General features: G+C 56.0%; 1 protein-coding gene across 8 annotated transcripts; it reads right to left on the bottom strand.

Annotated features, from left to right (window-relative positions):
- Positions 1-19: 19 nt before the first annotated feature.
- Positions 20-8,569, bottom strand: SH2B1 (SH2B adaptor protein 1). Of its 8 annotated transcripts, none has more exons than XM_058286137.2 (10): positions 8,157-8,280; positions 5,102-6,126; positions 4,691-4,792; positions 4,373-4,464; positions 4,085-4,260; positions 2,282-2,485; positions 1,860-2,071; positions 1,494-1,718; positions 999-1,098; positions 20-818 (listed from the first exon to the last, which is right to left on the bottom strand). In XM_058286137.2, coding segments are annotated over exons 2-10 (2,052 nt in total). In that variant the 5' UTR covers positions 6,041-6,126; positions 8,157-8,280; the 3' UTR covers positions 20-816. The 8 variants fall into 8 exon arrangements, with proteins under 8 accessions (XP_058142120.1, XP_058142121.1, XP_058142118.1 ...); XM_058286138.2 differs by having other exon boundaries at positions 1,547-1,718; XM_058286135.2 differs by lacking the exons at positions 999-1,098; positions 8,157-8,280 and adding an exon at positions 8,322-8,569 and having other exon boundaries at positions 1,547-1,718.
- Positions 8,570-9,753: the final 1,184 nt, after the last annotated feature.

Below are 9,753 nucleotides of genomic sequence, written 5' to 3'. Positions count from 1 at the left end.
CTGGCCACAGCCATCAGGATGGAACTGAGATAAACCCTTTTATTTATTTATGCTTTACCAATTTGTTTAAAACAACAACAACAACCACCTTAGTATAACCGACAGCCCTTCCCCCTCTGCCTTCCTTGGGCTGGGGGGTGGTGAATGGGGAAATGGCCCCCAGGGGTGGGGCTGGCCTTAGGAGCCCCTCAGGGAGGTAATGGAGCCTAAATCCCCTGCCTGGGGGAAGGTGTACCTGTAGTGTATGGACTGGGAGCTAACAGGGCTCTCGAACCTCTTCTAGTACCAACATGGACGTCCTTGGCAGACAAGGGTCTGGAAACACGTGGGAAGGAGGGATCCCACCTCTCCTCTATGTCCCTACCCAGCCCCAAACTTGAAGCTGAGGGCCAGAAAGCAGGATCAGTGGAGAGAGGGTGGGGTGGGGTGGGGAGTGGTGTCTCACACGAAGGAGTACTGATTATTAATGGCTCTGGGATGGCCCCCTTCTTCTCCATTGCCCCCTAGTGGCAACTGCTGGAGCTGCACCATTGGGGTCACCCCAGGGTCCCCACCAGATCCAGCGCCTACCAGGGCCTCCGCGCCTGGCGCTAGGGCCTCTTCCAATTCAACCACGGGGACCAGCTCAACCATGGGGACCAGCTCTTCCTGGACCCCTCCACTGCCCGCTTTCTCTTTCTCTTGCCTCTCTTTGGCTGTTGTGGTTGTGGCTGCCGCCACTTCTGGCGCCCCCGACGCCTCTTCTGCCCCAGAATGTGGGGGATCTGTCCATGAAGGGGGTTCAGGGGGCTGGGGTGGGTCACGGAAGGTGTTCGACTCTGGATGAGAACAGGAAGAAGACAGACTGATTGTGGAGGGAGGCAAGCTCTCACGGTGGCCTCCCCTTCACTCGCCCCCCAGGGAGCCATGTGCTATCTCCCCCCACACCCATCTCCTGAGCAACCCCCCCATCCATGGAAGATGGAGCATGGCGGCGGTGAGAGGAGGACCACACTTACACACAGCCACTCGCTCCGGAGGGCAGGAGGGTGGAGGAGGCATCGGGGTAGCATCGATCTCCCTCGCACACCCCTGCAGGGCTCCCGGCCTGCTCCCAGCCTGGGGGGGATGGGCAACGTGGGGACAGGTGGGACGTTGGGGTGGGGAACAGGGAGAGACCAGACAGGGACATCAGACATCAAGGGAGGAGGGTGGGGGGTCAGGTTGAGCATCCCCAAGAGGGGTAGGCCCAAGGCAGGGTTTGTGACAAAGGGCAGGGACAAGGCCAGGAGGAGGGAACTAGAGGATGGACAGACGATGGAACAGAGGAGCCTGATGGAATGGGGATGCACCACTGACTCTTGACTCCCTCCCCAGCTCCGGCAAGGAGCCCTCAGCCTTCCTACGTCCTATCAGCGAACTTCTTTCCCCTCCAAACCCCAAGGCCCAGGAACCTGCTCTGCCCTGCTCTCCCCTCCACCCAGCCCCCTGCCCCAGCTTTCTGGCACACACACCTCACTTCCTGGGTGCACGGGCACCTCCTCCCCTGCAGACCTGCTCTGCTCACCCTGCTGCCGCTGGGAGGACACGACATAGCTGACAAGGACAACATCACTGGAGCCTCCAGACTCCAGAGGGATGGGGTGCACCCGGAAATGCTCGAGCATATCGAAAATGGACTGGAACCACAGGTGCTGGACCCGGCACTGGCCCTCCTCATTCAGCGACAAACGCAGGTGCTGAGGGCAGGACAGGCAAGGTGAAGCAGGAGCCTGGGCCCTGCCAATCCTAGAACCCTACTTCTCTCGACAGTGGTGTCCCTTCCCCCACTCCACCCCAAGCCCTCTGAAGGGAACAGAGACTTTTCCTCAGTCACCCACCTTGGCCTTGCCCTGGAAGTTGAAAGTGAGGACATATTCGCCCCGCCTTGTCTCACTCTGACGTACCAGGAAAACGCCGTGGGAGCCAGTACCTCCTGCCAGCACTAACTGGGCAGCCTTGAGTCGAGAGAGCATCCCATGGAACCAAGGATATCCTGAGAGGGGCTGGTCCCCCTCACCTCCCTCTGACTCTCCCTGGAACAGAAATGACCCTGCAGGAAGGAGAGGGAATGAAACTGGGATGTCAAGGAAGCCTCCCACATCCTGGGAGAAAAAAGCCTGCTTCCTCCGAAGGCACCGCCTCCCCTGGTGTCCTTTCTCTCTGCCTGGTTCAGTTCCCACAGCATCCCGAGAGAAGAGAAGGTGTTTCATGAAGATGGGGAACCAGGCCTGGAGGTAGACACCCCTCACACCTCTGGTACCTGTGGCCGTTTCTGGAGTGTCCAGGGGAGGATAGGGAGCTGAGAGGGGATGAACTGTCCCTGCTGGAGGTCCCTCTTCAATGGGGATGCGAGGGGGTAATTCTGGGGGAAGCAGTTCCATTGAATCAAAATGGGAGGCAGCAATGGAGGCAGAACTGGGGGAGATGGATGCGGAGGGACGGTCCGAGAGGCCTCCATATGGCCCTGGAAGAAAACGGAGGGGCAAAGTTGAGAAATCAAGAAACTGTCCCTTGGCAGGCTGGTCTACCTGGGCCCATTTCTCCACCAGCCAATTTATCCGCTGTGGACTGAGTGAGCTGGCTGAAAACCCAGACACCTCTTTAGGCAGTGACCCCTGATGCTTTTTACCAACAGCCCCTAACATGGATTGAAAAATTGCGATTAGTGCAAAGAGGTCCAAAAATCCAAATGCCCCTAGATGTTTTCCAAACCAACAGCTGAAATTTCAGTTGTTTTTGCAATGGTAGGGCATAGGATCCCTCAATTATTTTAACCTTAAAAAGGGGCTCCTGTTTTTAGTCTGCAGGACAAAGCTCCCAACCCTAAGAGGCATCAAACAACCTTCCGTTAACCATCCCCCCACCGTTCTCATCCCCTTAACTTGTATTTGTGCATCTGGCCCTTTAACCCAATTAGCCCACCTGCTTTTTCCAAGAATCCCAGGCTCTCCCACCCCAGGTCTCTGATCTCTCCATTTGTCTCCCTCCAAGCCATGTCCCTGTTCCTCACCTCCTTTGTAGCACCCCGTCTATTCCACCCTCCCCCATTCTCCTCCTCTCTGCTTCTAAGGAGCTTTCTGCTTGTGCCACTCAGAGGATGCGAAGCCTAGGCTCTCCTTTTGGGGGACCTGCTTTTGACAGGGCCTGAAGTCCTATCCCAGCCAGACTGTGAGCCCATGGAAAGCAAGGGGCTCATCTCAGTCATCTCCCACTCCCTGCTCGTGGCTCAGGGTGGCGCACAAGGCCAGGTCTGTGCTCAGACCTCCCTGAATGTCTGTCCAGCAGCTGGCCTGAGCCTATAAGAAGGTCATACCCATAGTCAGAACACAGGTATCCTGGTGCAGAGAGCAGAGGGTCAGGCCTCAGGAGCTGGCGTGGTGGCCCTGCCTTTGTCAGCAATTCCCAGGCAATCTCAAAAAAGCCATTTCCCCTCGGTTGGTCTTAGCTGCCTAAGAAGGGGGCTGGACATTGTGACTCTAGCTCTAACACTCGATGATTCATGTGTTCATTCACTGAATATGGCCTGTGAGCTAGGCACGGTGAAGCTGAGCCCAGAACGGAAGGCCAGGGGGGCCAGGAGCAAAGGGTGCAGTGGAAGCTAAACCTGGAAAGGTTAGCTGAGGCCAGGCAGGCACTCATCTGTGTGTGTGGGGAGAGTATATATGCGTTTGCTCAGGCCACAAAATACAGCGAGATCAAAAGATAACTTGGCTTCACTGACCTACAGATGGAGACGCAGACAGCAAAACAGAGATGTCTACAAAGTGTTCTAGAGGCTAAGAGAAGGGAACCATTCTCCCTGGAATAGACGTTGTGGAATAGGTGAGAAGGCTGGGCAGAGAAGGTTGGATAGGCATTTGCGTGGGCCCTCTGTGGGGTGGGTGGTGGTGATAGTTCTAAAAGGCAAACTGGGACTTGGCAGTGCTTGGTATTGGTGGGGTGGGGTACCGGAAACAGGAAATGGGGTGCACAGTGGGGTTTGGAGAGAGGGCTGGGGACCTGATGGAAGGGGGCTCCTACGTAGCAGGTTTGGAGTTCTTGCTCTCTGAGGCTCCGCCCTTACCCTGTGACAGGCGGTCATTGCTCTCGCTGGGTCCCAGCGGCAGATCCTGGCTGGGCAGACTCTCTGAGTGATTCAGGCAGGGCAGCTCCAGGCTGTCTGTGTTCTCCCTTGCAAGGAATGAGGTCCCAGGGGCCAGAGGGAGGGTCATGGGGCGGGGGCTGGTGGCAGGGCAAGGTCTGCAGAGACAGGGAAAATGGTGCTGGGAGGAAAGTCACGAGAAGAGAGGCCCAAGGCTGCTCCCCACTCCCACCCCCAGGGCCCCCCAATGACAGAAGTCAGGCCCCTCACCCTGGGCTCAGGCATTCTTGGATATCAGACACCCAGGCCTTCACATGTAGCGCATCGGCTGTCTCCAGGATATACTCTGAGGGGCCTTCCACCTATGGGGACAAGAGAAGGGCCTCAGCAAGGGCAGGGGTCAAGGGCAAGCCCACCAGTCACTTCCAGGTCCTGAGGCCTTAATCCACCGCTGAACATCATCTCCTAGAAAAGATGCAGCCCCAGGGACACTCTCAAGGAGTTTAATACCTGTCCCTTGCTCAAAGGCGGTAGGTGCTCTTTCCCCAACACAAGTGCTCCAAGGGGGAGGGAGCTCAGAGCCCCTACCTTAACCACGAATGTGTTCTCCCGGTCAGGCATCTCCAGGGCTGTGGTCGTTCGGACGTCTGTTATAGTGGAGCAGGGAATGCTGAGTCGGGGCCGAGAAGCCTAGGTTGGGAGATGGGAGAAGAGAACAAGATCCAGATCTTGGGTGTTCAGAAACCATCTTGCCCTTCCCCTTATAAATTTCATCTTTCCTTCTCCACCCGAAGGGAGTCAGGCAAATGGTAACAGCACTACTTTCTCTTTGCTTCCCACAGCTATTAACATAGCACCAGGGGCTAGCTTCAAACACAAACAGAAGTGAACCTACCAGTGTGGGCTGGTGAACTCCCAAGGCTTATCTATCGGGCTGAGTTACCTCTGGGACTACTCTATCACTAGCTCCCAGTCACCCACCCCGCCTCTGGGCCTCACCTTGGGTGGTACAAAGAACTCCAGGCGACTTCCTCCTCCTCCTTCTCCTTCACTCCGAAGCAGTAAGCGGCACTTCTGCCACTGAGGTTGCCCTCCTCCCCCTGAGGTAGGCCCGGCTGCCCCTCCTCCCCGGCTCACTCCAGCTGGGTCAGGGGCTGCCTCTTCAGCCCCCATGAAACTCAGCAGCTCTTCCCTCTGCACCATCCCTGTTCCATCCTTCAAGGCCCCCCCTCCCCGACTTAGTCTCAGCCTCTCAAAACGGTGAGTCCATCTTTCCCCAGGGGATGTCCCATCACCAACCAGTCCCCTACCAATGGTCCCAGCCCCACCAGAGGAGTTGGAGTTGCTGTTTCCTCCTAAGACTGGGGGGCCTGAGGAGGTCTCCAGGGGCCCAGCTGGAGAGGGTGGGTCAACGGTCCCCCGCCACTGCAGGATGCCACGGACTGAACCGCGGACGGAGCGACCCACTGAGCGGAGGGAGAAGCGTTTCTTTAGCTTCGGCTTCGAGGAGGTCGTAGAAGAGGAAGAGACTGAGGAAGGGAGGGGGCCGGCCAGGTCCTCAGATGACCGAGAAGGGCCCAGCACAGCCAGGGGCCCACCCACCCTGCAGCTCTCAAGGGACAGGTCATGTGGTGGAATCTCCGCTCCAGGACTCAGGGGAGCCAAGACGGGTGGTGAGAGGGAGCCAGAGGCCCGGGCCACCTCAGCTTCAAAGTGCTGCAGGAAGAGCTCAGCAAAACGGCGGGAGAAGGCAGCCTCAGCCCCCGGCCCCGCATATTGGGGGTGGGAGGCCAGGTAGAGGCGGAAACGGCGGGCAAAGTCCAGGGCAGCAGCCCGGGCATGGGACTCACAGAACTCCCGCCAACTAGGGGGAGGTGGTGGTGGCAAGGGGGGAGGGGAGGGGGAGGCTCCATCCTCTGGGGTCGGGGCACCATTCATGATGGTCCCCAGGAGGTGGAGAGGAGCCTGTGGGGAGGGGCAGCAAAGAGGGAAGCGACCAGAAGACACGGGGTGAGCGGCAGCAGCTGCAGAAGGAAGAGAGAGGCACATACACGGAGTCACTGCTGAGGTGGGACTGGGGGCAGAGTCCCACCCCGAGCCAGAGGCTCCCTCCTCTGAGAGCATGGGGAAGAAAACCAAACTGCCTTCTGTCCCTTTTCCAGATCCTCACACCCCATACATCCCAGCAAACCATCTCCCCAGTGTCTAGCCTGTACTTGTCCTGCCGCCTTCTCAATCCACTTTCCTTGGCTTTGGTTCCAAGAGAGATGGAGGCTGCATACACCTTCCTCCAAAAGGGAATCTTTTTCAGATTACCTCCCTTCTCAAAATCGGATCCTTCAATATGCAATACACACTTCCCGTTTGTTCCAGAGGTTTCTACGTGGTTGTCTTACCTTTCCCTGTGAGAGGCTTTAATAACCTCTATAATAGATGAGGAAACTGAAGCTCAGAAAAGTTTCAGAACTCCAAGTCTACTGTTTTTCCCGTGGCATGGTCCCTGTCCCTGGGGACTGATGGGACCAGCCTCAGCCATAGCCCCTCACTGCTCCAGCTCTCAGGGGGCCAGGCCTATGGAGTTTAGGGATCCTCCAGCTCTGAGGGAAGGTTACTCATTAGGGAGGATGGATGGACGGACAATGGACTGAAACCACAACTGCCTTGAAAGGTGACCCCAGAAGCCAGTGCCCAAGCCCCATGGTACAGGAGGCCTAAAATGGCCACAGTCCACTTCTTTTTTGCCCCTTCAGTGTGGAGCCCAGAGGCAGCAGCACCAGGGGAGAGCTGTGGTTGGATTGGGCTAAGGCAATTCTGCCAGTCACAAAGTAGGTAATACATATGTGGGAGCTAGGGGAGTCCTATGGTTTTTTTCATCTCCCCTTTCTCTTACTGGAGAGTGTGCCCTACAGGCTGGTTAGCCTGGTGGTTAAGGTCATGGGTTCTGAAGTAGGACTTGGGATCAAATCCCAGCTCTGCCACCTACTAGCTGTATGCACTTGAACAAATTACATATTGTCTAAGTCTTAGTTCTCCTACCAGTAAAACAAGAGCTAATGATCCCAACCTCCTAAAGTGGTTGGAAGAATAGCACAGATTATGTTACTGTTTGAAAGAAAGGAAACACATAACAAGGACTGCCATTATCACTATCTTTACAGGGGAAAAGAGTATTATGGTTCCAATTCTCTAAAATGGAAATCAGAGAAAGAAAAAGGTTTCCCAAGGTCTTACAACTAGAAAGTGGCAGAGCTGGAAGTGGAATTTACAACCCATGGCTCTTTTGTTAGTGTTCCTCCCCCAAACGATACTGGAAGATGACTGCACAAAGAACAGAGTGAGGGCAACTCAGGAAAGTCTCCCCACACAGACCCTCTGAGACCTCAGATTCCTGCTCAGACCTACAACCTGGCTGCACCGCTGTCACCCTCCCTTTCCCCTTGGCCCAAGACCTGCACACTCAGCTGGCCCCAACCACAGGGCCAACTCCAGACCAAGGAGAAGAGGCCAGGAGATGCGGGAGTCATGGAGCACTGGGGAACTGAGCCAAGAGGTGCAGACACAGCAGAGAGACCAATCTCCAGCTACAGGCCACCTCAGCTCACACAGGCCCACCCACCCCTCTGCACCACAGGCAGACCCTGCCGACCCTGCGGCTCCTGAACTGGTGACTCAGTTCTCTTCTGTCAAGCAGAACTCAGACACATTTTCCCGGTGCACCTGCCTCCTGGCTCAGTTCTGATATTTCCCGAGAGGCGGGTGGTGGACGGTGCAGGCTCCGCTCCTGGCTGGGACCTTCCGGGCCCGGTGAGGAAATCCACTCCCACCCGACGCTGTCCCCTGGCCACCCCCCGCCCGCCCATTCCCCGGGGCTGCAGTCTTCACGGGACCAGCCCTCTCTGCTGCACCCCCTCCGGGCCGGAGCGCACCTCCTGCCCCGAGGCCCCCCACGCCCACCCCCACCCTGGGCTCCTCTCAGGCACCGGGGCCGGGGCCGGGGTCGGGTCGCGGAGGGAGAAGAGATACTTGAAGAGGGGGGTTCCGGTTCCGGTCCCACCTGCATCTCGGTCCCCGCGGTTAGCTCCGGCGGCGGCGGCAGCTCCCGCTCCCCACCCCCCTCTCCGCGACCAGCTCCCAGCCGGGCTCTGCGCAGGCGCCGGGACCCCTTTTCCCGTCACCGAAGGAAGCGACCATAGAGAAAAGCGGCGAGAGGGAAGGGCACCTTCACGCTCACTTCCGCCATCTTTCCGCTCAGCGCGAACCTTGAAAGAGCTAAGGGAGTAGGAGTCTTGTAGGGCTTCAGAGACTTCCCCAGTTGCGAATAAAAGGAACTACGGAAGCAGCTATGGGAAGGGGTTAGATCCCACCAGAACGTCCTTCCGGAGAAGATTCGGAACAAAGGAAAGGAGTCCACCATAGAGACGCCACCCTCAAGGCTAGAGTTCCAAAGCCCCATTGAAGGCTAGAGTAGCCGCTGGCTACCGGAAGCCAGAGAGACGACCAGACTTTTTGAAGGGCTCGTTGCAGCCTAGAGCGCCCGGCTCTGCCGCTGAGGGGGACGCGGACACCGCCCCCAAGGAGCGGAGCGAGGGAAGACACGGGTGACCTTGGGGAGGCCCAGCGAGGAGGCGGAGCCTGAACTTGCGACCTTGGTTTGTCTGAGAAAAGGGGTAGTGGGTCTAGGAGGCTCCATCTTTGAGACGGGAAGTAACGATGGGGGTCAGAAATAAGGAGGCCAGTTTTAGACTTGCTTGCGAGACATCAGGAGGCAGGTGGACGTACAGTCTGGAATTCAGGAGAGAAATCAAGACCAGTTATAGAAATTGAGAACCATTAAGGTATAGAGGATAAATGAAATGAACACCATTAAATTCTGTCCCAGTCAGATCTGCCACTGACCCAGTTTCAACTGGCCTAAACAATAAGGGAATCTATTGACTCAAGTAATTCAAAAGTCCAGAATGGATCAAGCTTCTTCAGGAACAGCTGGATTTAGGGCTTAAAAGATGCCAGGAATCTATCTTTCATCATCTCTGGGCTCTGCTTTCTCCATGCATTTAGCTTCATTCTCAGCAAGATGTCTTTCCATAATTCCAAACTCAAGTCCTATTAGCTTTGCAACTCTAGTGGAAAGAGCGTGTTGCTTTCCTGAGATTCCCAATATAATTTTCAGAACTGACTTTAGCTAATTGGCTTGAATCAAGTACCCATCCTGGAACACAGAGGCAAGCTGACCCAAAGACAGAGATGGGTAGATGTCCTGACTCACACAAGAATAGTTGTTCAAGGCAGAAGCTACCCATGTGGAGGTGGGAAAAAACCCTCATTATGGAAGAGCAAGTTCTGCTAAAGCCAGAATTAGTCCCCATAGCTCTTCTACTGCTTTGGTCAAACTAACATCAGTTTGCAGGTGACATCTAGTAAGGTCTTTTTTTTCTTTGCAGGGTTTCAAATTGTTCTTTGTTCTTTATGCTCACCAGTGTTGTGTTTTTTTTTTAAGATTTATTTCTCTCCCCTTCCCCGCCCCACCCCCAGTTGTCTGCTGTGTCCATTCGCTGTGTGTTCTTGTGTCCGCTTGTAATCCTGTCAGCGGCACCCGGAATCTGTGTCTCATTTTTGTTGCGTCATCTTGCTGCATCAGCTCTCCATATGTG

The sequence above is a fragment of the Dasypus novemcinctus genome, chromosome 23, assembly GCF_030445035.2.
Source record: "Dasypus novemcinctus isolate mDasNov1 chromosome 23, mDasNov1.1.hap2, whole genome shotgun sequence".
NCBI classification, from domain to species: Eukaryota; Metazoa; Chordata; class Mammalia; order Cingulata; family Dasypodidae; genus Dasypus; species Dasypus novemcinctus.
This window is presented reverse-complemented; position numbering and strand designations above follow the sequence as displayed.

What these genes read in the sequence shown, in the direction of transcription:
- SH2B1 (XM_023589657.3), bottom strand. Translation starts at nt 6,226, where the DNA reads ATGCTCTCAGAGGAGGGAGCCTCTGGCTCGGGGTGGGACTCTGCCCCC. An exon ending in CACTCCAGAAACGGCCACAG is followed by an intron (nt 2,072 to 2,281) that starts GTACCAGAGGTG and finishes TCCTTCCTGCAG; the next exon opens with GGTCATTTCTGTTCCAGGGA. An exon ending in GTCCTCCCAGCGGCAGCAGG is followed by an intron (nt 819 to 1,546) that starts GTGAGCAGAGCA and finishes GTTCTCATCCAG; the next exon opens with AGTCGAACACCTTCCGTGAC.